The sequence below is a fragment of the Sus scrofa genome, chromosome 6, assembly GCF_054392235.1.
Source record: "Sus scrofa isolate SSC_HxYL_T2T_F1_AM1 chromosome 6, Sscrofa_HxYL_maternal_Yorkshire_Landrace_v2.0, whole genome shotgun sequence".
Taxonomy (NCBI): domain Eukaryota; kingdom Metazoa; phylum Chordata; class Mammalia; order Artiodactyla; family Suidae; genus Sus; species Sus scrofa.
In genome coordinates, this window is record NC_139388.1 from 82,212,531 (window position 1) to 82,240,399 (window position 27,869).

The 27,869-nt window shown below is 56.4% G+C and overlaps 2 protein-coding genes across 7 annotated transcripts in view; one reads left to right on the plus strand and one right to left on the minus strand.

The window, feature by feature from the left end:
• Positions 1 to 36: 36 nt before the first annotated feature.
• SLC66A1 (solute carrier family 66 member 1) lies at positions 37 to 16,764 on the plus strand. 4 transcript variants are annotated; one of them, XM_084958199.1, is made up of 9 exons: positions 41 to 84; positions 998 to 1,097; positions 5,477 to 5,700; positions 12,171 to 12,300; positions 12,638 to 12,725; positions 13,592 to 13,734; positions 13,904 to 13,996; positions 14,564 to 14,749; positions 15,860 to 16,764. In XM_084958199.1, the coding sequence occupies exons 3-9, from the start codon at positions 5,537 to 5,539 to the stop codon at positions 15,929 to 15,931; spliced, it is 876 nt and encodes a 291-aa protein (XP_084814325.1). In that variant the 5' UTR covers positions 41 to 84; positions 998 to 1,097; positions 5,477 to 5,536; the 3' UTR covers positions 15,932 to 16,764.
• A 2,108-nt stretch (positions 16,765 to 18,872) lies between these two features.
• Positions 18,873 to 27,869, minus strand: part of CAPZB (capping actin protein of muscle Z-line subunit beta) — a 133,411-nt gene continuing 124,414 nt past the window's right edge. For 2 of the 3 annotated variants that reach the window (XM_084957998.1, NM_001113444.2), the window contains 3 exon segments: positions 24,115 to 24,180; positions 23,510 to 23,586; positions 18,873 to 19,707 (listed from right to left, as the gene is read on the minus strand). In XM_084957998.1, coding sequence (XP_084814124.1) covers positions 19,620 to 19,707; positions 23,510 to 23,586; positions 24,115 to 24,180 — 231 coding nt within the window. In that variant the 3' untranslated portion in view covers positions 18,873 to 19,619. 3 annotated transcript variants of the gene reach the window in all.

Sequence of the window (27,869 nt, forward strand, 5' to 3'; positions counted from 1 at the left end):
GGCGCGGGGCGGCGCTTCTGGTCAGCCGACCCAGGCAGGAGAGGCAGAACCCAGGAGCCGGGCGGCGGGGAGGATCTAGACGCGGTAAGCCGAATTTGAGGCTGGGGCCGTGGGTCAGAACTCCGGGCCTTCCCTGCCACATCTTTCTAACACCCTCTTCCGGCCCCTGGACGGTTCTGGGGTCCCCGTTCCCCCTTTGGGGCGCAAGATTCTGGAGCGAGGCTCTGGGCGAGATTGGGAGGCCCTGGGCGGCCCAGGTCCCCCTCTCAGGGGCGACCAGCATAACCTCTGGGACCGACCTGGCCAGGGGTGGGGTATGGGTTCCCTTTTCACTTCCTAATCCCGGCCGACGGGCCCCTTCGCTCCTGATGGCTTTGTTTTCCCCAGGGCGTGCCGGAGGAGGGGGCCTCGCGGCAAATGAGCGCTGACCACAGCGGCTGCCCTGTCATTATCCCCGCCAAACAGGTGGCCGGTGCTGGGCTGAGTCACTAGGAGGGTGTTGTGACCGAGCACCTGGAGGGCTGGAGTGGGTGGTAGCTCCAAACCGGGACGATTGTCCCCTCCCACTCCACGCCTAGGATAGGTCTCCAAACGTGTGCGTGGCGAGTCCACCGTTTGGAAGTGTGCGGACGGGTGCATTCTTATCTATTCAGTGTTTATTGAAGCCTGCGGTTTGCCAGGGGGCGGGGGGCGGGGGGGAAGAGCTCCGGCCAGAACAGAATAAAAGCCATCCCAGGTTATCCCACTGAGTGCTTGACCTGTGCTCAGGCACCCTTCTCATCGCTCGGCCTGGATTATCTAAACTCTGCGGTTAACCTGCCTCATTGCCCCCTTTTTACGGATTGAGAGTCTGTGGCTCAGTCACCAGCTCAGGAGTTCTAGGAGTAGGCATCCGGCAGGCCAGTTCCAGAGTGCTTTCTTCTTAACCCTAGGCCATCCATGCTCACAGTGGTCCTTCTTGTCTCCCTCCCTCCCTCTCTCCCTCTCTGTTTCTGAGCCTTTCCTGCCTAGCTGATGAGTCTAGGCCCTAAGAAGAAGCTTATGGAACGGAGAGGAGTGGGCAGCGGTGGCTGAGGAATGTGAAGATCATTCTTCAGGTGTGGGGACGAGGGTAGGGGAAGAGGTGACAGGAGCTGTAAGGTGACAGCTCCTGTAAGGCCCCGTCCAAGAGGGCAATTTAGAAATAGGTCTTAATATCTTTTTACCATGCCCTCCAGGGGGAGAGGACATGCCTGGGGGAAGAGGCAGCTGGAACAGAAGTCTGGAGGTCTGGGAATGACTGTCTGAAGATCTGGAGGGAGGAGGCAGGAGACGAGGTGGGGAGGGCAGTTCTGGGAGTACCCTTGGGCTCAGTCTCAAGGAATTTGGACTTACCTGGTAGGTAAAGATGGCTACTCAAGCAGCTTTGGTAGGGAGTATCTGTTGGACTCAGCTTGGAATCTGGAAGAGGAGCTTGGCTATGACAGGAGATGCCTTTTCTTCCTTTTTTTTTTTTTTTTCCTTTCTTTCTTTCTTTTTTTTTGTCTTTTTTTTTTTTTTTTTTTTTGTCTTTTTAAGGCCACACACACAGCACATGGAGGTTCCCAGGCTAGGGGTGGAATCAGAGCTGCAGCTGCCGGCCTACACCAGAGCCACAGCAACTTGGGAGCCAAGCTGCATCTGCGACCTACACCACAGCTCCACGGCAATGCCAGATCCTTAACCTATGGAGTGAGGCCAGGGATCAAACCCGCATCCTCATGAATTCTAGTTAGGTTTGTTAACCGCTGAGCCATGACAGGAACTCCAAGATGCTTTGCTTAAAGGGCCGCCATGTACGCCAGCATCTGCTGGGAGAGCTCCTTAAACCCAAGGTCCCTGATCCGCAGTCTGGACACATTGATCCTGAATTCAAACATGTCCCCTCCCAGATTCTGAGACACCCCGGCTGTGGTCCTTGTCAGACCTACCGACCTGGTCTACCTTTGTTGCAAGCCTGGACATCCATTCACTCAGTACTGTTGGACCAGGAGCGGGCTTGTTCTTGGAAGCCAGGCCTGGATTCCTAGTTGGGTCAGAACCTACGGGTGATGAGCCCTAGGCGCAGCCACCCTCAGAGGAAAGCACCTTCTGTCCAGGGCTCAGGTGTGTCTCAGAGTATTCTGAGCCTCTAGCTGCACATGGGCCCTATGTGTGGACAGGGGACCTCCCATTCAGTGCCCCGAACACTGTGAGCCGAGGTACGTCCTTCAAGATGCCACCTTCCTCACTGGGTGTGTATCCCCCTTCTTTCTTCCCTAACCCGGTGAAGAGAAGGTGTGAGGAGTTCCCATTGTGGCTCAGTAGGTTAAGAACCCGACATAGGGTCCATGAGGATGCAGGTTCCATCCCTGGCCTCACTCAGTGGTTTAAGGATCCAGCATTGCCCTAAGCTGCAGCATAGGTTGCAGATATGGCTCAGATCTGGTGTTGCTATGGCTGTGGTATAGGCTGGCAGCTGCAGCTCTGATCTAGCCCCTACCCTGGGCACCTCTATGTGCTGTAGATGCGGCCCTAAAAAGACCAAAAATGGGGGGGGGGGAGTGAGAGTAGCCTCAGGGTGGTTGCAATCCTGGTCTCTCATTCTCGAAACGGTTGCTATCTTTAAGTCAGGCACTGGGGCTGAGAGCTTTCTGTGTATGTCATCTGCACGGCAGCCCCAAGGAGGGACCGTTGTGATCCTCATTTTACAGACAGGCTCAGACAGTTAGTTGCACAAGGTCACTCAACCTTATCCGTGATATGAGGACAGTGTTCTGATCACAGACAAGTTAAGGAGGATGACAGCAGACCACCGCGGTGACCTGCAGTGGCGTGTCCAGAATCTACAGGAGCAGGGCGAGGGAGGCAGTCTAGTAGAGGGGTGGCTGGGGAACCGAAGGCCTTGTTTGGAAATAACCTTTGACCCCGCAGAGGCGCAGTTCCTACCTGGGCTGTGAGTTAACCCCAGGGTGGCCTTGCAAGTGCTGGTGGCAGGACATCAGATAAACGGCTCCAGTATCAGTTGTGTTGAGGGTCAGGGTGGGTCACCAAGGTGCTGGAAGAGGCTTTCATTCCCCCTTGCGAGACCCTGGAGGTGCTGCAATGAGCCGGGCAGGCTGTGACCTGGGGCGCCCTTGCCCCGAGCACCAGAGCTCCCTATTGAGTCACATTTGAGTGGAGAGCCTAGAGCTTCCTGAGAAAAAGCTGACTCGCTTCCTTTCCCTCCACAATGCTCTCAGATTGCTGTGGTCTCAGCAGTTCCAAGGGTCCAGCCAGGGCAGTCAGGCCTTTGTCACAGCATAGCAGTCCAGGTGGCTTGTAAACAAGCAGTGATTTCTCAGTCCTTGAACCTGGGGAATCCGGGATCAGGGTCCTGGGAGATTCAGTGTCTGGTGAGGGTCTGCTTCCTGATCCATTGATGGCTGTCATCTCGCTGGGTCCTCACCTGGCAGAAGGGGTGAAGGTGTTCTTTGGCCTTTTTTTTTTTCCTTTTTAAGGCTGTGCCCACAGCATATAGAGGTTCCCAGGCTAGGGGTTGAATAGGAGCTGTACCTGCCTGCCTACACCACAGTCACAACAATGCTAGATCCTAGCCTTGTCTGAGACCTACACCACAGCTCACAGCAACACGGGATCTTTAACTCACTGAGTGAGGCCAGGGATTGAACCTGCACCCTCATGGATACTAGTCAGGTTCCTAACCTGCTGAGCCACAACAGGAACTCCAGGGATCTTTTTAATAAGGCTACTAATCCCATTCATGAAAGCTCTGTGACCGAAATACTCCCCAAAGTATTTCGGGAGTATTACCGAAATACTTACCTCAAATTACCATCACGTTTCAGGTTAGGTTTCAATGTACGATTTTGGGGTTGGTAGAGACATAAACATTCGGTCAGTGGCATTCGGTCTATAGGACATAGCTTTAGGATCCTGGACCTTTTGGCCCAAGCAGGAACTGAAGGGGGCTGGAGAGAGCCTCATCCAGAGCGAGAAAAACCCCTCTGCACACAGTGAGAAAAGGGGAAGCCTGCCTTCTGGCCTCGTGAGATGCTGGACAGCCTGACCAGACCACAGGAGGGTTCCACCACGCCCAGGGACAGAAGCGTGGCATGGTGACTGTGAACCCTTCCTGCCTGGATGGCCTGGGCACTTCACTTTCCCAGGTCCTCACAGACGTATCAGTAGCTCCCCACGTGATAGAGTTGATATGCAGCAAAAATCAGAAAGGGGAGTTCCCACTGTGGCACAGAGGGTTAAGGATTCGGCATCGCTGCAGCTGTGGCGTTAAGTCACAGGGATGTGGTTTGGATTTGAACCTTGGCCTGGGAACTTCCATATGCCTCAGGTATTGCTGGGGGTGGGGGAAGCCGAAAGGCCTTCAAGGTATTTAGCACAGGGCTGGTAAAGGGCTCAGCGATCGGAGGCTGTGATGATTCTGTGGGGTAGAGATGCTCCAGCAGTCCCATGCTGTCTCCCTCTTCTGGGACTGTCACACAGGCAGTGACTGCTCTCATCACTGTTCAGGGTGCCCGGACACTGGGACGGACTCCTTTGCCTGCCCCTGCAACCAGCCAGCTCTTGGCTTTGTTGCCAGTGAAGATGGGGAGGTGGCTCTGGACCCTTTGCTGACAGGTGTCCCACACAAGTGAGCTGCCCAGCTTGACTCTCAGACACTGGTGCAACCCTGGAAAGACTCACGTGGTCCTTCTGCTTTCGCCGCTTGCCTCACTTGACCAAAGTTAGGGGATAGCTGTACGTTAAATAAGAGAATATAATTAATGGGCGTGGTCTCAGCCAACCTGCAGAGTATAATTTACAAGATTTTTTTTTTTTTTGTATGTGTGTCTTTTTAGAGCTGCACCCCCAGCATTTGGAAGTTCCCAGGCTAGGGGTTACATCGGAGCTCCAGCTGCTGGCCTGCACCACAGCCATAGCAACTCAGGGTCTGAGCCACATCTGCGACCTACACCATACCTCATGCAACACCAGATCTTTACTCCACTGAGCAAGGCCAGGAATCAAATCCGCATCCTCATGGATACTAGTCAAGTCCATTACCAGTGAGCCACAAGGGAAACTCCTAATTTACAAGATTGAAAATAATCTAAATGTGCAAGAGTTAGAACAAAGGTGACTTTGAGGGATCAGTTCTCTCCACTGCATTTCTGAACTCATTTAACCCTCTCAACTCTATGGAGGCTGCACTGTTATTGCCCCCATCTTGTGGATGAAGAAACTGAGGCACAGCTGTCACTTGCCCAAAGTCACAGCACCAATACGTAGACCTGAGATTTGAATGCTTTTGCCCCTGACTGCAGATCCAGTGCTCTCCCCGCACCTTTGTCCGCTTTGCCCTCTGGTTCAGGGACTCGGTCAGTGCTGGGTGATAAGGCTGGGATGGGCTTGGGGTGGCGGGGCCGTGACTAGGACCAGGACCTCCCGAGGCTGAAGGTCCCTCTCTTTTACCCTTCAGAGCCCTCGCCTGCCTCGGCACACTGGAAGCCTCCATCCCTCCCTCCCCACCTCTGCAGCCATGGTCTGGAAGAAGCTGGGCTCTGGCAACTTCTCCAGCTGCCCCAATGGCTCCCGCCAGTGGATATGGGACGTGTTTGGCGAGTGTGCCCAGGATGGCTGGGACGAGGCCAGCGTGGGCCTGGGCTTGATCTCCATCCTCTGCTTTGCTGCATCCACCTTCCCGTGAGTAGCATCAGGGTGGTGGGACCCGGGCTGGGTTTCATGGGTGGGGCAAGGGCTCCAGGGGCTGCACTGAGAAGGGGCTGCCTGGCTGGCTTTGGGCCTCTCCAGACTCAAGGCCAAGTGTGCTTCCTCCCCCATTCCCACTCACCGACTTCCAGTCCACCCTGGAGAGCCGGGCCCCGGCCCCTGCTCTAGGTCCCACCTCATGCTAGGCTATGCTGGCACACAGATAATAATACTAACACCTGCTTCTGCTCACTAAGTGCCCACCGTGTGCCCAGCAGCATTTCTAAGTATGTGGCATGTTTTTACCGTATTTAATCCTCATCACCACCCTGTGAAGTAGGTACAATCATGATCCCTTCTTTATGAGGAAATGGAAACCCAGACAGGTTAAATAACGTGCTCTGAACTGCACAGCAAGTAAGAGAGGAGGCGGAGCAGTGGGAGATCTGGCCGGCACCAAACGCAGCCTCTGTCATGTGAGAGTCTGGTGGAGGCCAAGCAGTGATTACAAAACAGCATGGGAGTTCCCATTGTGGCTCAGCGGTAATGAACCCGACTAATAATCTTGAGGACGACTCGATCCCTGGCCTCGCTCAGTGGGTTAAGGATCCGGTGTTGCCGTGAGCTGCAGTGTAGGTCGCAGATGCAGCTTGGATCCCACGTGGCTGTGGCTGTGGCAGAGGCCAGCAGCTGTGGCTCTGATTCGACCCTTAGCCCGGGAACCTCCATGTGCCACAGGTGCAGCCCTAAAAAGACCAAAAAACCCCAACAAACAGCCTGGCCACTACTGTGATTAGGGAACAAGAACATACTGTGACCTGGACAAGTCCCTTCACGCCTCTGCACCTCCATTCTCTCATCTGTAAAATGGGAGTATTGTTCCCTATGGCATAGGGGTCTCTGAGGATGGCCTTGCACAGAATCCCATGGCTGGGCAGAGGGTTCGAAGGTGCTGGGGTCCGGGGGAGAGCAAGGTGAGGGGAGGTCAAAGCAGTCATCAAGTGCCCCGTTCTGGGAGGGTGCTCCCCACTGTTAGGGAGTTTCATGGTCCTTATCCTGAGGGAGAAAGGTCACGGTTTAATTGAGAGAGAATTCATATACTATAGAATTAGCCCCTTTCAATGTACAAGTCCAAGGTTTTGGTGTATCCAGAGAGGTGTATAAGCATCGCCACCATCAGTTTTAGAACATTTTCTTCACCCTAAAAAGAAACCCAGAAGGGGAGTTCCCATTGCGGCTCAGAGGAAATGAATCTGACCAGCATCCATGAGGACGCAGGTTTGAGCCGTGGCCTCGCTCAGTGGGTTATGGATCCAACGCTGCCATGAGCTGTGGTGTAGGTCACAGATGTGGCTTGGAGCTGATGTTGCTGTGGCTGTGGTATAGACCGGCGGCTACAGCTCCAATTCAACCCCCAGCCTGGGAGTTTCCATATTCCTCGGGTGTGGCCCTAAAAAGAGGAAAAAAAAAAAGAAACCCAGAAATGAGTCATTCCTCATTTCCCTCTAAATCTCCGAGCCCCAACCACCAACCTGCTTTCCGTCTAGATTTGCCTTTTCTGGACATTTCTTGTCCATGGATACAGAGTGTGGCCTTCTGTGACTGGCCTTTTTCACGCAGCGTAACGTCTTCAAGGTTCATCCAGGTCGTATGTAGCGAGTATCAATACTTCATTCTTTTTATGTCCGAATAAGAGTGTGTTGTAGGAGTATACATTTTGTTTATTCATTCATCCATGGATGGACATGTGGGTGGTTTTACCTTTTGGCCAGTATGATTAAGGCTGCTGTGTACATCCGCATACAAGTTTTCGTGGGGACACATGTGTATTCTCCTCTTGTGTCTATACCCAAGGGATGGACTCGCCAGGTCACATGGAAACTCTGTGTTTAATCTTTTGAGCAACTGCCAGACTATTTTCTAAAGCGGTTGCACCATTTTATATTCCCTCTAGCAGTGCGTGAAGGTTCCAGTTTCTCTAAATCCCCATCAACACTTGTTATTGTTGGAGTTCCCACTGTGGCATAGCAGGTTAAGGATCTAGCATTGTCTCCGTGAAAGTGTGGGTTCAATCCCCGGCCCGGTGCCTTGGGTTAAGCATCCAGCATTGCTGTAGCTGTGGCTCAGATTCCATCCCTAGCCTTTGAACTTCCACAAGCCGTGAGTGTGGCCAAAAAAAAAAAAACCAAAAAAAAAAAAGCTGCTCATTATTTTCTACTTTTTTATTATAGCTGTCCTAGTGGGTGTGAAGTTGTACACATGGGAAAGTTCCAGGGCCAGTGATCGAGCCCACTGCACAGCAGCAACCAGAGCCACAGCAGTGACAACACTGGGTCCTTAACCTGCTGTGACACCTGGGAACTCCCTCATTGTAACTCTGATTTGTGTTTTCCCGATGGCTAGTGATACTAAGTAGCTTTTCAAGTGTTTATTGGCCAACTGATATTTTCTTTGAGAAGAGGTCTCTTCTGATTCTTTGCCCGTCTTTCAGTTGAGTTGTCTTTGTGTGGTTGAGTTGTAAGAGTCTTTTATATATTCTAAATATATTTTGCCAACATTTTCTCCCATTCTGTGTGTTGTCTTTTCACTTTCCTGACAGTGTTGTGTGAAGTACAAAAATTCAACAATTTGATGATGTCCAATTTGTCTATTTTTCCTTTTTTTTTTTTTTTTTTTTTTTTTTTTTTGCTTTTTAGGGCTGCACCCACGGCAAATGGAAGTGCCCAGGCTGGGGGTCGAATAAGAGCTACAGCTGCTGGCCTACAGCCACAGCCACAGCAACACCAGATCCGAGCCTCATCTGTGACCTACACCACAGCTCATGGCAACACCAGATCCTTAACCCACTGAGCGAGGCCAGGGATCAAATCCGCAACCTCATGGTTGCTAGTTGAATTCATTTCCCCTGCGCCACAACAGGAACTCCCAATTTATCTATTTCTTCTTTTGTCACGTGTGGGTTTTTTGTTTTTAATTTTGTTTTGCCGCAATCACGGCATATGGAAGTTCCTGGGCCAGGGATTGAATCTGAGCTGCAACTGTGACAGCTGTGGCAATGCCAGATCCTTCACCCACTGCACTGAGCCAGGGATCAAGTCTGCATCTCTGCAGCAACCTGAACTGCTGCAGTCCTTAACCCACAATGGGAACTCCTCCTGCTTGTGGTTTTGATGTCACTTCTGAGAAATGATAGCTTAATCCAGGTATCCAAAGAGTCATCCTTTTCTTTCTTTTCCTCTAAGAGGTTTATATAGAAATCTCCAAGTGGAGGTGAATTACTGCATGTGTTTTTTGCCCCACACCGTCAAGTAGTCAACTCCGTTCTCACTCTACCTACCTGAAGACAGCCCGAGATCCCACTGGTTAACAGCCCGGTCTTGCTAGTCCCACGAGACTGCTCCCTTGTCCCCACTTCAGATGCCAGTCGCAAGCCCAGGTGTCACCTGTACTTCTGACCTCTAGCTGTAGATCAGCGGTTCCCCCACCCCTCCTCAGGCTCCCTTAGTTTGCTAGAGCTGCTCACAGAAGTCCGAGAAATGTCTTTCAGGGAGGCTTTATAACTTTCTCATCACGGTTGGTTCCCCTGCAACCAGTCCTGCTCCTCAGGTGACCTAAGGACTTTCTGAAAGTCACCTCGTTAACATTTTGTGACACCTTTCTGCCTGTCACCCCTTAGGACATTCAAGGGTTTTAGGAGCTCTGTGCAGGGAACAGGGAAGAGGATCAAATATAATATATTGCTTTGCTTGTCTTTTTTTTTTTTTTTTTTTTTGTCTTTTGGGGGCTGCATGCATGGCCTATGGAATTTCCCAGGCTAGGGATCCAGTGGGAGCTGCAGCTGCCAGCCAGCAGCACAGCCACAGCAACGCCAGATCCGAGCCGCTTCTGCAACCTACACCACAGCTCATGGCAACACCAGATCTTTAACCCACTGAGCGAGGCCAGGGATCGAACCACATCTCCATGGATACTAGTCACCTTTGGTACTGCTGAGCCGCAACGGGAACTCCTCAAATATATATTTCTTATAAATCACAGTAGCATATATTCGCTCTTATATTTAGAGCTTTGATCCAGTTTGAGTTAGGTTTGTATACGGTGTGTGGCAGGGCTCCAGCCTCACTCTCTTGTACACAGTACCCAGTTGTCCTGTACCCTGTGTTAAAAAGACTACCCCTCGCATGCTGTTGCGGGCCTGGTGTTTTCACTGATTGACCTTGTCCCAGCTGCCACACTCGACGTGGCAGAAGTAAGCCAAGCCGACACCATCCTTGACTTTGCAGAGCATCCATTTTGGCACCTGTTAAAGACAACCCGGGAGCCCTGGGGAAGCAGGCCTGGAGGGAGGGACAGGGAGAGACTGGAGGCAGGGGGTGTGCCTGGGAGGTTGTGTAAGGCATCCAGCACTGATGTCAGGGGATTGGATGGGTGGCACACTGGATGGGTCCGGGTGACCAGGGGTGGCCGAGGGAGAGAGAGTTCCTGTCCTAGGGTGTGAGCTTCCCCAGAACCATGAGGAGTGGGCTGCGGATCCCCCTTTTGGCATGATACCGGGCCTGCCTGGGCCTGGCTGATGAACCAGAGAGGAGGGCCAGAGGCCCAGGAGGGAGCCCCGGGTGCTGTCAGCAACAGCAGCCACCTTCCTGCTTCTCCTGAGGACTCGGCCTCTCCTGACCAGGTCACTTTTCGTGAAATATATGGAGACTCTTCAACTTACAGTTTCCCAGAAGGGGCTTTAATGAGGGCCACAGGGTCAACCTTAGGGTCTGTGCTGGACACTGTCGCATCCCTTGGAAAGCTTGAGTCCAGAAGGGACTGGCGGGTGCTGGCCGAGCTCCCATCAGGAAGGCCCTGAGGAGGAACTGTATGTGCTGAGAGATGCAGAGGAGGGCCTGGCTGGGCGTCTGCCCGTGAAGTTTGGGGAAGCGGAGTTCCCGTCGTGGCTCAGTGGTTAATGAATCCGAATAGGAACCAAGAGGTGGCGGGTTCAATCCCTGGCCTTGCTCACTGGGTTAAGGATCTGGCGTTGCCGTGAGCCATGGCGTAGGTTGCAGATGCGGCTTGGATCTGGTGTTGCTGTGGCTGTGGTGTAGGCAGGCAGCTGCAGTTCCGATTCGACTCCTAGCCTGGGAACCTCCATATGCTATGGGTGTGGCCTTAAAAAGACAAAAAGACAAAAAAAACAAAAAAAAGTTTGGGGGAAGGGAAGGTGGTCGTGCTGGAGAGGCAGGGGCAGAGGGACAGGGGGCCTGGGGGCTTTGTCAGGACGTGCTCTGGAGGATGGGGTTCTTACTGAAGAGCAGTGGAAGGCTCTGAAAGGTTTGGGCAAGGTTGGGGTTATAGAAAGAACTCTGAGAAGGAAGACGGAAACGAGGGGCACAGGCGTGGGTGGGAGACCAAGAGGGGGGCAGGGATGAAGGTGGGAGGACGCCTGTGGGGAGAACCAGGGACCCGCCCAGCTTCCCGAGCTTCTGTCCTGGGTGATGGGCGGGATAAGGTGCTATTTAGTTACCTTGTGCTGGAGTTCCTGTTGTGGCTCAGCAGGTTAAGAACACGACTAGTGTCCATGAGGATGCGGGTTTGATCCCTGGCCTGGCTCAGTGGGTTGAGGATCCACCATTGCTGTGAGCTGTGGTGTAGGGTAGGATGGCAGAGGCAACTGGGATCTGGCATTGCTGTGGCTGTGGTGTAGGCCGGCAGCTGTAGCCCCGATTTGACCCTTATCTTGGGAACTTCCATATGCTTCAAGTGCTGCTCTAAAAAGACAAAGAAGATAATGAATAGTTACCTTTTACTAATTTCAGTACATGCAGATGATTAAAAAACAAGGACACAGCGAATGGCCATCGTGGAATGACCCCAGAGCAAGCCAGGTGCCTCAGGTCTGGGTGTGAATCCCGGTTCCCGACTTCCCATCCCCAGAGGGGCGGGTCAGGGAGAGAGACAACCCCATGGCTTATGTCATGAGAGCTCCGGGAGCCACAGCCCCACCCTTCTCTCTCTTTTGACAAGAACAGGCTGTGGTTTGGCCCATCTTATCATCCATCACCCCTGGAGATAGGGCAGTGCCCAGGCCCTGGGCCCACTGCCACAGCCACCATCCTTCTCTTAACACCCCCCCACCGCCCCTCCAAGAGAAGAGAGAATCCAGGGACCCTATGCAGTGGTTCTCAGGGCTGGACGTGAGATGTCAGGACCCTATGAAGATCCCAGGTCCCCAGGGCGCTCTGGAGGAGAATCCTTATCATGACAGCTCTCTCTGAAAGATGCATGTCCCATAAGGCTCCTGGCTTGGAAGGGGTGTCTCAGTAGGAATCCCCAAAGGGCAAAGAAGGGCCAACAAAGATCCTGCCTGCGGGAAGGACCAGCTGCCCGCAGCCACTGCCCCCGCCACGCGCTTCCACGTTGGCTGTTCCACGTTTCACAGCCCTCAGCCCCTGAGCACGGGTCTTCCTCCACCGCAGCCAGTACATCAAGGCCTGTAAGACGGGCAACATGGACCAGGCCGTGTCCCTGTGGTTCCTCCTGGGCTGGATCGGCGGAGACTCCTGCAATCTCATCGGCTCCTTCCTCGCTGACCAGCTGCCCCTGCAGGTGGGCCGGTCCCCTGGGGCAGGGTGGGCTGCCCGGGACAGCCATGGCGGAGGCGTCCTCCCCTCTGTTCGGGCCCCATGCTGTAGCCACCGCCTAACCTCTGGAGTCCTATTTTGTCGCATCTGGTAATGCCCGCTGCCATTCCTCCAACTGTGCGGGCTGGGCTCTGCCAGGTGGGATCCCCTCTTTCCTGGACATGCAGACAGAAATGCCACGAGGTGAAGTGACTGGTTCAGGGTCACCCAGCTGGGGTGTGGCCGAGGTGCCCTGGTCCGGGGTGTGGTCCCTGGAGCCTGGGATGACAGCCAGTGCCCTGGGCCCCCTCCTTCCCTTGCAGACCTACACAGCCGTGTACTATGTCTTGGCCGACGTGGTGATGCTATCGCTGTACTTTCACTACAAGTTTAAGAAACGCCCCTCTCCCTGTAAGTGCAACGATTCCCTCTGCGTCGGGCGCCTTAGGGGACAGCGGGGAGGCCTGGGAGCTTGGGAGGAGGCAGGTTCCCGATGGCTGGTGGTAAACCGAACCGCAGAAAGGCTTCCTCCGGCCTTATCTGAAGGCCTGAACCCTGATCCCCTGATCAGCCTCGATAGAGGCCAGTGAGCACGTCCGGGCAGGACCACAAGGAGTCAGTCCCCTCCCTGCAGTTCTCATTCAGCAAATGTGGCTTCGGCTGCTCCTCTGTGCCAGACCCTGGGCTAGGAGCTGGGGAGACAGGAACCGGGCACACAGGCCATCGCTGCCCTTATGGATTCAGAGAGGAGCTCCCATCGTGGCTCAGCCATTAACGAACCCGTCTAGTCTCCGTGAGGACCATCCTTGACCTCGCTCAGTGGGTTAAGGATCCGGCATTGCCGGGAGCTATGGTGTAGGTTGCAGACTGGCTCGGATCTGGCCTTGCTGTGGCTGTGGCGGAGGCCGGCAGCTGTTGCTCCGATTCAACCCCTAGCCTTTTTAGTAGCCTTTTTAGGGTGCGGCCCTAAAAAGACAAAAAGACCAAAAAAAAAAAGGGAAGAAAAAAGGATGGGGGGGCACTAGGGGTGGGGCTGTCTCATTAGCATTTTCATGCCTGGGACCCCTCTCCTGCCCTCACTGGGTCACCTTCACAAGCTGGGGAGAAAATGACTCTTATTACACCCATTCTACAGATGAGGAATTAAAGCTCAGAGGCCTTAGGTCCCTTGCCCAAGGCCACACAGCCACTGAGGGGGCAAGGCCAGGACTCAAAGCCCAGTCTTTCTGCTGCCGCTCAGATGCTTAACCTCAGCCTCCCTCCTGCCTCGTGTCCAGGGTCTGCCCACATCAATTCCATGCTCTTGTTCATCGTGGGCATGACGTGTGTCACCCCGCTGCTGAGCAGCTCTGGCGCCGGGGCTGCCCCGAGGGAGGTCTTCCGGGGGCGGACGCTCCTGTCTGTGGAGCCGGGCAGTAAGGTGAGGAGCTGGGGGGGGATGGGAGGGGGGTGGGGGTGGGGTCTGTGTCCCGAGGGCCCTCCCTGCACGGCCAAGGGAGCGGGAGAATTGCCGTCTCGGGGAAGCCTGGGGCTCTCACCCAGCACCCCAACCCCCACTGGGTGCTGAGCATTCTGTTCTGCCCTCCTAGCCCTTCACCCGGCAGGAAATCATCGGCTTCGTCATCGGCTCTGTCTCCAGCGTGCTGTACCTGTTCTCCCGGCTGCCTCAGATCCGCACCAATGTGAGCCGGGGGCTGGGGCGGTGGGGCCCAGTGGGAGAAGTGCGGCCGGTGGCTTGGGCCCCTGGGTGAAGGCGTGGCCCGGCCTGGTAAGGGGGGAAGAGTCTCGTATGGAAGGCCCGGTCCACACTCGCTGTTGGCTTGGGTGACTTTATGCAGTTCTCCAAGCCTCAGTTTCTGCCTCTGGAGATGAGCATGAGGCGCCTGCCTTCCAGGGGTACGGGTGACCTGTGTGTCCCAGGAAGGTAGGAGGTCCGGTGAGAATGAGGGGCAGGTGGAGGGCCAGGGATGGGGGCAGCTTGCGGGACAGCGAGTCAGCGCGGGGCTGGGGAGAGGGCACCTTGGGGTGTCTGGCTGACCTGGGGGTGGGTCCCTGGCAGAGTGGGGCCGAGGGGTCAGGCCCTGGAAGGGGCTGGTCTGGGTGCCGGGCCCATGTCGGACGCTCGTCACACGGTGTGCCGTCAGCTCAGAGCAGGCCTGTTGCGGCCGGGCAGACGGACACGTGGGAAGTTACAGTCCAGAGAGACAAGAGCCCTAGGAGGTCTCTGATCCCGCCCCCCTCGCCTCCAGTTCCTGCGGAAATCCACCCAGGGGATCTCCTACTCGCTGTTCGCCTTGGTGATGCTGGGGAACACGCTGTACGGGCTGAGCGTGCTGCTCAAAAACCCCGAGGTGGGCCAGAGCGAGGGCAGCTACCTGCTGCACCACCTGCCCTGGCTCGTGGGCAGCCTGGGCGTCCTGCTGCTCGACACCATCGTATCCTTCGGGACGTGAGGGCTGGTGGGGTAGGCATGGCTGCAGCCGCCTCTGCCTGCACACGGCTTCAGCATCCACCCATCCATCTGTCCATCCATCCATCCATCCGTCTATCCATCCATCCAAGAGTCAAACTTCCCGTGTGCTGTTCACCCCGCTAGGCACCGGGTCCAGTCGTGAGCAGCGACACAATGGCCCTGGCTTCAGGGAGCTTAGAGGTCAGTGGGAAGTCCAACAGACACACATCATCATAAATGGTCCCTTCATCTTGGAGGCACCGCAGAGGAAAACTGCAAGAGTGTGTGACCAGGGGGCTGTCCTGGTTCGGAGGCTCAGCAGAGGCCTCCATGAGTGCCCTGTAAACTGGGTTCCGAAGGAGCAGTTAGCAAAGGCAAGGGAAGGCTGTTGCAAGCACAGTTTGTGCAAAGTCCTGGGGAACAGGGCCTATATTAGCCCATCCGGGCTGGAGGAAGGAACGCTGGAACCTGAAGACACACGTGAATTAGAGACACAAAAACTTGAGTTCACATCCTGGCTCCCCTGCCAGCTGTGTGATGCAGAGCAAATCATTAGCCTCCCTGCGCTTCCATAGCTTCATCTCGCAGTTGCATAAGCCAAGCTCTCCAGAAACAGCAGCCGACCCAGCACACAGTGGGGGCTCAGTAAATGAGCTGGACTGGCTGAGGAGGGCAATATTTCAATCTCCTTTGGAGAAGGCAAACATGGCCCTGTTTCCACATTTGCTGCATCCCTGGTGGGTGCGGCGAGGGATAAAGAAAAGGTACGTTCTAGGGCCCCCAAATGGCCCCTGCAACTTGGTGAAAGCCCCAGGATGCTGTAGGGTGGGAAGAAGGCAAGATCCTGGGGCTGCGCTCAGGGGAGGCTCCCTGGAGGAAGAGGACCTCAGCGCTGGCCTTGGTAGATGAATGGGGTTTGGCTCAGCGGAAGGCAGCAAGAGCGGAGGCTGGGAGGCCGTGGCTGCCCCTTCCCGCCTGGCAGAATTGGATGGGGGTGGGGGAAGGGAGGCAGCTCTGGATGGGGCCGAAAGCCACCCAGGGGCGGGTCCAGCTCCGTCTCTGCTCCGTTCAGCCTTGACATCAACGCCTCCAGATCTCCATACAGTTCCTGATATACAGGGACGCTGCCACCTCCTCCGAGCGCCAGCCGCTCCTCCCCAGCTGACCAGGACCCGGGCCAAGCCCAGGATGACAGGGACCTCCGGATGTCACATTCAGGAAGGAAGAAGTATGGGCAGTGACAGGGCTGCTGACCCTGGACTGGGCCTTGAAGGAAGCTGGGTGGGCCCAGATCTCCCAACCGCCACCCCCACACCTCCGAAACCTCTGTGAGCTGACTATTCCTGAAGCCTAGACTGACTGACTCTTCCAGGAGCAGCACGGACCCAGGGGCCAGCCCCCCCACCCCTGCCCACCTTGGGACTCACCGCCCAGGTCTGAGACAGCCGTCCTTGGGGGCCTCCAGGGAGGGGCTGTAGCCAAGACCCTGCCTCTCAGGACTTGTGGCTGCCCCTCAACTCACCTACCTCATTCTGCCTGCTCACCCCCCGGGGAAGGGCCCCCTCCCTAAGCCTGGTGCCCCCAGCCAGAGAAATGGTACCCCGTGTGAAGCCAGTTCTGGTGCTCCTTCCCTGAGGTGCTGGGTCTGGGCTGCTCTGGGGAAGAGTGATGGATAGGGATCAAGACCCACCTACAGGTCCCCAGGGGGGTCAGGATGTGGAAAGGAGCCACGCAGGAGGGGACCGTGTCTGCTGGCCTGCCCCTGCCCAGCATCCCGGGCCTCTGGATTCCTGAACCTGTTCCTCTGTAACAGGCCCCACACCTGGTGGTGGGGACATGGCAGCAAGAATGACACTCCAGCAGGGTCCCTGCACCTCGGCACCCAGCACAAAGCAGAATCATTAAGGTTCAGACCTTGGTTCTGCATCTTAGTATCTCTGTGCCCCACTTACCTCATCTGTGCAATGGAATGATTAAATAAAATGGTGTCCTTATGGAGGCTAGCCCCAAAGCCCGGTATGTGGTAAGGCCAGTGAAATTTAGCTTTGAGGGAGTTCCCGTTGTGGCTCAGCAATTAACAAACCCAACTAGTATCCATGTGGGTTTGATCCCTGGCCCCACTCAGTGGGTTAAGGATATGGCGTTGCCATGAGATGTGACTCGGATCCCCTGTGGCTGTGGCTGTGGTGTAGGCTGGCAGCTGCAGTTCCAATTCGACCCCGGCCTGGGAACCTGCATATGCTGCAGGTGCAGCCCTAAAAAGCAAATTAGCTTTGATAATTTTTAGTTGGAGGAGGACAACCAGATCTCTCTGGAGATCAGGGAGGCCTCCCTGGAGGAAGTGACATGGCAGAAGTTCAAGCAGCAGACAACCAGGGGGCAAGTGGGGGTGTTGTGGGTAGGAAGGGTGGAGAGGAGACAGGGCTTAGCCCGGAGCGCTAGGTCCTGGGCCCCTCCCTACCCTTTTGCCTCCCAGACCCCATCCTGAGTCCACCTTCTTCTTGGCCACAACCCCGTGGGTGCCTGAGGACAGAGGAGCTGCTCTTGCCCCCCACACCCCAGTTCCCATGAGTCATTGGGGGGAGTGCCAGGTGTGGCTGAATGCTGCTGGGGAGAAGCTGGGCCTCAGCGGGAGCCTCTCTTATTGTTTTGTTTTGTTTTGCCATTTCTTGGGCCACTCCCACAGCATATGGAGGTTCCCAGGCTAGGGGTCTAATAGGAGCTGTAGCCGCTGGCCTACACCAGAGCCACAGCAACACGGGATCCGAGCCACATCTGCAACCTACACCACAGCTCATGGCAATGCCGGATCCTTAACCCACTGAGCAAGGCCAGGGATCAAACCCGCAACCTCATGGTTCCCAGTAGGATTCTTTAACCACTGAGCCACAACAGGAACTCCAGGGAGCCTCTCTTTTAGAACCTTCCTCTTCCAGCCCCAGAGAAAGGAAGGAGTCCAGCAACAGGGCTGCAGCCTCTGCAGGGAGGAGCCCTCACGGCCCAGTTTGCTGCCACTGATACTTGCCAAATATCTGGCACACGCTGTGCCGCACATCTGGGATGGGGGTGAACCAGCTCTGCTCCCTCAGGGCGGGGGAGACAGCTGCCAGGCCCTAAAGGGAAGAAGGTACAAAGGCCCCAAGGAATGAGGAGATGCAACCAGGGAAGGCTTCGTGGAGGAGTGGCCCTTGAGTGGAATCTTGAGGGACAGGGAAGTGCATGGGGAGAGGGAGGGGTGTGTGCGAAGGCCTGGAGGTGGAGTCAGGACCGCTCCCATAGTGGGGCTCGTGGGAGGTCAGGGCCAGCTGCCAGCGCTCACAGCAGGTGACTGCGTTTGACTGGGGAAGAGGAAGAGGGAATTGGGGTCTGGGGGCATCTGTGAGGTTCAGGAGGGCAGGGAGGGCGAGGGGGGACAGTTGCCCAGCCCTGTCCTGGGTATGCCCGCAGAGCCCTGCGTGTAACCCGGCCTGCGCCCTCATTTCGGCCGCACGACCCTGAGGCAGGTGCAGTCATCATGGCCGCTTTACAGGCAAACAGGCCCTGAGGAGTTGAGTGACGTGCCGTGCCCAAGGTCATCCAGCTAGGGATGGCAGCTGTCCTCTCCATGTCGGGCCCCCCAGTTACGGGGGCCATCAGACACCCAGCCACCCCTCTGGGGTCCCCCTCCAGCCTCACTGTCCCCTTCCTTATCTTTTCCACCTGGTCTGAAAGGAACTGAGTGCTCAACAGTTGTGCCCCATCTGGGCACTCTCATCAGACCAAGCAGAGAAACTGGGGCCAAAGAGCTGGGACAGGCGCGTCAGGGACCCAGGTACCTCAAAGCAGAGAGGCTCAGTCACCGTGATGTCAGCCGGGAGGGAGGACTGTGACCTCAGCCTGTCTCCTCATGGAGGGCTGTGTGGACGCGTGTGTGTGGAACCTCATCGCACCTGATGGTAACGCAAGTGGCCTCAGCTCTTCAGGACGGGTGGGGCTGGGGTCTGCGTGCAGTGGGGGGCTCCGAGCAGCACGAGGCCCCCACGCTTCTTCCGCCAGACCCTCCCAGCCAAGGCCACACGTGCTTGGAAAGTGAGGCCGGCAAGAAAGAACACGAGGCCAGTGCAAACTGCGTCCCAGTTTCTTTTTATTTTTTTGTTTTTTTTTTTCTTTTTTTTTTTTTAAGTATGGAAGCTCAAGTATAAGATGTAGATTTTTTTTAAGCTTTACAAAAAAACAAAATAAAACAAAAACTCCTTTTGCATTCCATAAAAATGGACAGAAAAGCACCTGGCCAGAAGAGCAGGACGGTCCGCAGGTCCCGCCCCCGCCCCCCCACCTCGTGGTCTCCGCGGGACAGGGGCCAGGCTTGCGGGACGATGCTGAGGGCCACCTCTCCTTTCTCCCAGAGCCGTGCCCTGTCCCCCCCCAACCCCAAGCAACTCCCAAACACACGTGGAATCAGATTTCCAGTTTTGCTTCTATCTTTCACACACCACAGTTATTTCATAAAATTTTTTTGTTTTACATTTTTTACACCAATGTAACAAAAAGGTGGGAGGGAAGGGAGGCAGACAGTGTATTTTATGCCTATAAATGGGTGGTGGTGGGGGGGGGGCGGGGCAAACGAAAACAAGGTCTCTATGGAAATACGGAGAGTTCTGATAGCAAAAAGTGGGGGGGGGAGTAGGCCTCGGAGACAAGACGGGATTCACTGGGTTTATTCTCAGGGAGAGATGGCGCTGTGCGGTGGTGATGCGAGTTGTCACTGACCTGTCGGGGAGGGGAGGTTCGAGGGAGGGAGCAGAAAACAAGTTTCTAAGAAAGGAATCTAAGGAGCGCACGGCGGGCGTGTCCGGTTAGTGGGAAGCAGAGGCTTAACACTGCTGCTTTCTCTTCAAAGCCTCCACCAGGTCGTTCTTAAGAGCTTCTTGTTTTGATTTGTCTGCAAAAGTCTGCACAGACCTGCCCGGGAGGAAAAGAACTGGCATGAGCAGGCGGAACACGACCAGTGTGGGCCTGGGATCTTCTCCAGGAGCGGGAGCGCAGGCCTGCAGAGGGGCCGGAGCCCAGAGCCCAGAGCCCAGGCCTGCCCCTCGGCACCTCGCCGGGGCCCTGTGGGGAGGCCACAGCCTCGCCTCTGCACCAGGCTGGGGTGACCCGGACTCAGCACAGGCCCCAGGAGCAGCCTGAACCAGAGATGGCTTCTGGGCTTCCAAGCATGACGCAGCCAAGACCCTCTGTGCTTCAGAGCGCTGTGGCCGCAAGGACCCTACCACGGAGCAGGGCGGCTCGCTGCTCACCCCGCGGGTGTCCGAGAACCAGCAGCTCGGGCACCTGAGCCCACCACGCTCAAGGCCAGGGCAGGACCTGCAGGGCAGGCACTTCCCGGCTTCTGCTGGGGCACCATCAGCTGTTCACCTGGCCAGGAAAATCCCTCAGCCTGAATTTTAAGAAGCAGGACAGGACTGAGGTAAGTGGCCCTGGCTCACTGCTGCCAAATCCTGGATTTGTGGGTAAGTGTTCACGTGCGAGCCCTTACACGTGGGTTCGGCAAAGCGAACACAACTAAGCTCTACAGAGGTTGTACAATTCACAGAGTGCTTGACACGCACATTCTCACAAGTGTCCTGGAAAGGTCTGGGCGTTATTCCCAATGTACAGATGAAGAAACTGAGGCTCAGAGACATGCCCCAGCAAGGACCAGAATGATCACTTTATCAAATGTACCCAATGTGTGGGTGAACCAGGAATACTAACTATTTACAAACTTTCTACCAGTTCCAAGTCAGTGGAAGGAGAGAGTGGGAGGCTGCCTTGCAGGGATGCTGTGGAGCCAGCGGACTCAAGTTGACAGCACTGGCCGTGAGAGAGCACAGGAAGGTGGGACCAAAAACAAATCCCCCAGCGCTGAACACGCAGGAAGTACAATGACGAAGGGCCCGGTGGGAACAAGAGCATCCCACGTGGGATTCTGGCTCCTGAATCCTAGAAGCATCCCGGGTAGTGCCCTCAGAATGGTAGAGGGTGGCAAACACAAGATTTTGTGCAACTAAAAAATTGGTTGATGCTGCTGAAATACACATTTCTGAGTATTTGCACTGCTCTGGTGGTCAAAGAAGGGCTCAGACACCAGCCCTAGCGGCCCTCAGGCTCCAAACCTCAGCTCGCCTGCCACAGGCTTCTGGGAAGTTCCCCGGGGGAGGTTAACACGCCCTATGGGAGGATACAGTGGGCTAGCCAGAGGCTCATCTGGCTCCAGGGCCACAGGGGGGGAGGTTGGCTCTTCTGGGAAGGAGCACGTCAGGTCTGGGCTGTTCCTTGCCCCCACCCCCGCCCCTCCCCCCAAGGAGACATTTCCAGAGTTAGAATCAGGTGAGAGACAAGAGGTTAGGCTTGGAACAGCTGGAGGTATAAGGAGCAGAGCACTCGCATGGGGGACCGAGCTCAGGAAGGCCACGGCAAAAGCAACCCGGAACCAATGCCCAGAGGACGCGCTGACCTGTGTGGGAAGGGAGCACCTGTCCTAGACAGTGGGTGCCAGGCTGCCCACTGCTGGGGGGTGGGGGGGTGTCTATGCTGAAAAGTCTCCAGTGGGCAGTCACTGAACTGGCCAAGGCAAGGGATCCAGAAGATTCCAGACCCACCCTAAAAGCTGAGGAGCTGGAGAGAAAACTATGCTATAGCGAATGCCTTAAAAGGGGGTTTCTTCCTGCTGTGATGGGAAGGGGACGTCCCAGCATGAGCACCCCAGGCTGAAGCTGGCACACACACAGACCTACGCACGCAGAGCAGCAGCTCTCCTTGGCCACACAAGGGCCCCCCAGCCCCACCCACCCCAGAAACCCCACTGAGCCTCTTCTGGGTCGGGGCCTCCTTGTCCAGCCCTGGGCCTGAGAGGGAGCCCCTAACCCCAGGCTCTGCAGCCCCGCCTGGCTGGGTTCCCAAACGCCTTCTATTAAGACCAGTTCCCTCCTCTCCAGGGAGGCCGACTGCCTTCCTGCGTCTGTATCTGTCACAGGCTCAAGCCACGGTTCTTGGCCATAGTCAACAAGCAAGAGGACTTTCCTTTCCATCAGCGTAAGGCATCTCGGAGGACAGCTACAGCTCTCTAGGGGCGGAGGGTTATACTGGTCCTGGCGGCTCTGGGAGCACCCAGTCTGGGGGTGACCAGGCCCAACTGGGGGATGACAGCCCCACTGTGCTCTGTCCTCAGACTTGGGGCAATAGGCCCCCTTTAAGTCGGCTAGCCCCGGTCAATCTCCCAGTGACAAGGGGCCTAATGGGCTTCTGGGATCCCGGACTGAAAAGCTGGCAAGGCACTGGGTGCACACACAGCAGATTCAGAGGTCGCCCGAAGCCGCCGGCTGAGCGAAGGCAGGGTGCAGACCCCCGCTCTGTGCCAATCACGGCAGCACAGGCAGGTGGCTTGTGCTTGAGGCCAAGGCAACCCCCAGGCTGGCATCTTGAGGAGCTAAAGCCCAGGCGGCCCCGTCCATGCCCCCAGAGTGCAAAGCACACACACCACACACGTGATTCGGGTCTGTGTTACGGGGGTCGAGTCTACACATTAACGGGGTTAGTGGTGTTTAAAGGTTCCGGCGGGGTCTCGGCGGGTTGGTGAGTCCTGTTTAGTGGGGCGGGCGCTCAGGCCTCTCAGGCAGGGTACCTGGCGGCTTAGTTATCAGGCTGGATGTGGATCTGGCGCTGTGTCAGCACTTGGGAAAGCTCCCTCTGCAGCTGCTGAAACTTGGGGTTGTCGGGGATAACGTCAACAGATCTACAGAGAGCGTGCAGAGATGAGCGCGGCAAGAAGGGCGCTCGGACCCAGGGGCACAGGGCGGGGCGGCAGCTCAGGGGAAGTATGGGGGACAGAGGGGGCATCCGCTGCACGGTGTGGAGGCCATGGGTGTGGAGGCCATGGCCGTGGAGCTCTCGCCGGCATTGGTCAGGGTTTTCAGGGACTCAGACCTCTACCCGCCAAGCTCCCTGCGGCCCTCTCTGACTCTCTGGCCATCACCAGAGGACCTGCAGGCTGGCCGGGTGTGTCTGCCGTGGCTGGTGCAGGGACCCCAGGCCAGGAAGCTCAGGGCTCCATGGCCAGGGGAAGGCAAAGCTGCGGGACTCTGGAGTGGAGCAGAGCTGCAGCCAGGCTCCTCTCACCGCCTCCCTTCAGCAGCCCTGCTCCTGGGCGGGCAGAGGGCCATGGACAGGAGTGACCGGTTGAAGGTCACAGAGCTCAGGGTGACAGAGCCTGCAGGAGATCCCAGCCCCCTGACTCCAAAGCTGGTGCTCACTCCGCACAGCAGGCCGCGTTGGGGCTGCCTCCAAGGGGGCTCTGGCCTCCTGCCCTGCCCACGATGACTCTGAGGACCCAGCCAGCCCCCCGAGGGCACAAGATGTGTGGGGAGGGGCGGCCAACAGAGCCCTGAGCTCCAGCCAACCGGCAGCCATAGCACCACTCCCTGCGCCCCTTAGGGTCTGAGTGAAGGGGTCCTCAGGCCGCAGAGCCCAAGGGGCTGGGCAGCTTCTGCAGGTGGGACCCACAGGCCTGGGGACCGAGGAGGTGACTCCCGGGGTGAGGACCCCAGTGCCGGTAAGGGTGATGTGCCCCGTTGCGGCACCGACACCTCCTCAAGAGGCGCTGCTCGATCGTCTAAATCTGCATTGACAGCCCTGTTCTACAAATGAGGAAACTGAGGCCCAAGGCCAGAGAGCTGGTAAGCGCATCTTTTTTGTTCCAAAGCCTGTGCTTCTGGTACATTACCTCAGCCCGTTGACGATGTCCTTCGTCTTTCCAAAGTAGATCTCATTCAGCGTACTTCTGATTTTATTTTCCATGTCCTGGAAAGGGAGCTCAGTCAGACGGGTGGGACCCGTGCCCTCCTTCCCCCCACCTGCATCCCTGCAGTCCCTGCTGTGACCACAGGGTGGGGACGCATGCCTGCGCCAAAGCCAGCGAGGGAGGCTGGCGGCCCAGACCTCGCTTCTAACTCTGGGCGCCTTCCTTTCCTCGGACCCAGGTCCTGGCATTCCTGGGAGCTGGTCTAACCCACATCACCACCCCGAGCCCTGCCGACACCACGAACAAGTCAGTGAAGCTGGAGGGAGCCTCTTCCTCCAGGCGCTGAGGGGAAGGGGAAGCCGAGGCGCCTCCAGAGCCCTGGTGCCCCCAGGACCACCTGCCTCTTTCCAAGCTCAGGTCTCCCTGTGCGCCCAGTGGACCCAGGGAGACAGGATCTAAGGCTTCTGGAGCATGCGTTTGGGGGGCACTGGAGGGTGTGCCTTCGGAGCTGAGCCCCACAAACAGGCTCCAGGAGCGAAACGCCACACGCCGGGGAGGCGAACCGCGGCTGCAGGGGGCCCACTCACCTCTACCAGGCGCCCGATGTTGGCTATGTGCGGGGAGCAGTCGCTCACAGTCTCATCCTTCTCCATCTGCAAGACACAGAAACACCCCTCCGAGTCAGAGAGCCGGTGAGGGGGGCGGCCTCTGCCGACAGCACGGAGCCCTCACTTCCCGCTGGCTGTCGGGGGCAAGGCTGCTTTGCCAGTGGGGGACCCAAACACGAAATGACTTTCAAGTTTCAGGTCATAAACAGTCCAGCTAGCAGAAGCCCCGAGTCCCCACTTCTGAGCAGAGACTCCTCAGGGGTCTCCGGTGGAGACGAGGGGAGCCGAGGGGACCTTGAATCAGAAAATCTTAATCCAGGTCCCTAGTTATGACGGGGGCAGGCGGAGCCTTAGAGGAGGTAGGACCCAGCGAGTCAGGCAGTCAGTTCTGGCCCAGTGATCCATCCTCTGAATACCGAGAGGAAAGGGGGCAGGGAGAGAAGCAAAGCCCGACAGGAGCGTGGAGGCACGTCGCAGAGCTCGCCACTTCTCCCGTGTCCAAGGCCTGTTCCCTCGCAAGAGGATCCATTCCTTAAGAGCACATGAACCTGAGCTACACCCCACAGGTGCCCAGCAGAGTGCTGAGCGCACGAATGCTGCTACCGAATTGAGTGGAACCATGGCTGCTGTCACCACTGTAACCGAAATAAAATAAAGAAGCTGAAATTAGGTAATCAAGAAGCAGGATGGGAGTTCCCGTCGTGGCGCAGTGGAAATGAATCCAACTAGGAACCATGAGGTTGCAGGTTCAATCCCTGGCCTCGCTCAGTGGGTTAAAGGTCCAGTGTTGCCATGAGCTGTAGTGTAAGTTGCAGACGCGGCTCGGATCCCACGTTGCTGTGGCTCTGGCGTAGGCCGGTGGCTACAGCTCCGATTCAACCCCTAGCCTGGGAATCTCCATATGCCACAGGAGTGGCCCTAGAAAAGGCAAAAAGACAAAAAAAAAAAAAAAAAAAGGAGCAGGATGAATGGAGCTCCCTGGTGGCTCAGTGAGTTAAGGATCTGGCACTGTCACTTCTGTGGCACAGGTTCGATCCATGGCCCAGAAACAACTTATTGGGGCATATGCAAGTTCCCAGGCTAGGGGGTTGAATCGGTGCTACAGCTACCGGTCTAAACAACAGCCACTGAAAAGCAGGATCCAAGCCACATCTTCAACCTACACCACAGTTCACAACAACGCCCTATCCGTAACCCACTGAGTGAGGCCAGGGATTGACGCTGCATCCTCATGAATCTTAGTCCTTTTGTTTCTGCTGCGCCACAATGGGAGCTCCCCCCGTGCCCCGAAACTTCAGCATGTCACAACCAAGAAAAAAGAAAAAGGAACAGTATGAAAAGAACTGGGTCAGGAAGGCTAGAGCTCAAGTGAATTCCGACCAGTGAAGACGGCAGAGCCAAGGTGAGAGGAGAACTCGCTCCAGAACCTGAAGAGCAGAACAGATGCTTGGGGTGCATGGGGTGTGATCAGAGGCTAAAGGCCTGCTGCTCCTCGCCCATTTTTAACTTCTCTCATCCATCAGGGAGAATGATTTTCAGGCCAGGAAGGGTAGAAGAGACCCAATTAAGAGGGAGAAAAGCCGCCAGCAGACGGCAGGAGAGAACCGAGTCACTTTAAATGATTAAACGTCCAGGGTCAGACAAACCCGATTCTGTGACAGACATTCTTGCAAAATCACAGCACACTTAGAGAAGCCAGGACACTGGAGCAGGGCAGAGGCTGGCCCTGCCTTCCTAACGGAAGGAAGATTAGAGTTGGAAGTTAAACACCAGTTTGACACTGATCCAGGTGACAGTTTTTGGATGGGACAGTTAAAAGTCATCTGTTAGCACATTTTGAAATCCGTTATCTCTAAGGGCTAGCACAGGCTCCCCACGAACTCGTTCCACGATGACAATCAATTTCCTCTTGGGAAGGGGATGCTGGGCTGAGGAACAGAGGGTCCCTCTAATGAGATCACACCACTGTGGCAGCTTCCCACCCAAGGTCCTGTGGCCGTGGCAGAGGAGCAGGGCTGGACAATGGTCAGTTCCCAGGGGGGCCTCCTACAGGGATTCTCTGCCTGGCCCTGGGTCCACCTGCTGGCCCAGGACTTAAAAGGAAGACCCAGCTGAAAGGGTTCATGGGATCCTGTTGACAGCATCCCAAGGGTCGAGATGATTGGCAGGGTCACTTATCAGACCCAGAAACAATCCATGTCCCTGCGGGGGGCGGGCAGAGCTGTCTGCAATAGGCGCCTGCTCATAGGGTGATGAGCCCCTGGAGGTGTCTGAGAAGTGGGGTTGTCAAGATGCTACAAGAGGGGTCCAGAGTAGAGTGACAGTCTGGAACCTATGGCCTCGCAAGGCCTTTCCAAAGTCAAGAGACTCGGTCTGAGAACGAAGGTGCCTGGTTCCAGCAAGACTGTTTTGTTAGGTCTGGCCTGATGGGTACAAGGGGAGAGAGGGAGAGATGCCAGAACCATCAGCGGCTCTGCCCGCAGCACTGGGTTCTCTGGGCATAATCCGGGGGTGGGGTAGGGGTTCCTCAAACCTCAAATTCCAGGGGTCCCCACAGAATAGGAGAGGGGAGAGTGCCCACAAACTTTAAAGTAAAAGCCACTCCCCACCATTTTGGGGTGATAAGCACCCATCCTGGGCAGAGCTGTGCGCCCTGAGCTAATCCTGCTGCTTCAATGAGTGGAGCAGGTGCCTGTTAAAGGGCTGGGAGAGTGCCCGAGGGGAAGGATGTTTGGCCCACCTGTCCTTGAAGGCACTTCTGGCACCAACGTGCTGGCACTGAGTGTTCTCCCTTCTCGTGTGGAAGAGGTTTCCACGCAGCTCAGAGCTGCTCTTCTGGGTGTGGAGGGGCCGGGGAGTCTGGTCCGAAGGACCCAGGTCTTTCCACACATCAGTCTCCCCCCACCTCCCCCCGCCTCCCGGCGCCCCAGCTCCACGCAGGCAGCAGATTCCTGGTGACTCTCGGGAAACAGCGAGGCTTTGAGCTCAATGAGGGCCCCATTTTAAATGAGCACCAACCACCCCAAGTGAGTCCAGGATGGGTGACAAAGGGCTCAGGGCCATCAGGGGTAATAAGTAAACTCACGACAGATACCCAACCCCTGGGGTATCATCTCTGCTTCAGAATCCAGAGCCCTTGTCCAACAAAGGGAGAGGCTGGAACTGCTGGGTGAGCCGAGCAAAAGAGCTCCGGGCAGCGGGGCCGGGGGTGGGTGAGAAGGCTCGGCCTCCTCTAGGGCGGGGACGAAGGAGATGGGCTGCGTTGGGGGCAGAAGCCTGGCCCGCAGACACATCTCCACAGCCCCCTTGCCCGCACCCTGGCCAACTCCCCGCACACCTGGTCAGGGTCAGCTCGCTGGTAATGCTGACGCGCCATAAACAGAACTATTTCTGCAACGCAGATATGATTCCACCCAAACAGAAGTGGCTGCCAGAGGAACACATTTTTATGTGCTGTGGTCGCACAGATTTACCACAAGGTGATTCCAACAGAGCCAGTCGGCTCGTCCCCATCGAGCACCTCTGCTCCCCTCTGTGGCCTGGAGTTTCAGAGAACATGGGTGAATGTTTAGAAAGCAGGAAATTTTCCTCAAACGGGAAGCACGGTATCTCCCAGGGCTGTGTGGCATTTTCCAGTGAGCACAGCCCGGAGGGGGGGGCGCAGCCTGCGGGAAGCCAGCCCCCGCTCACAGCTCCAGCTCTGGAGCCCGAGGGGCAAGGGCCTTGGCCTGCCT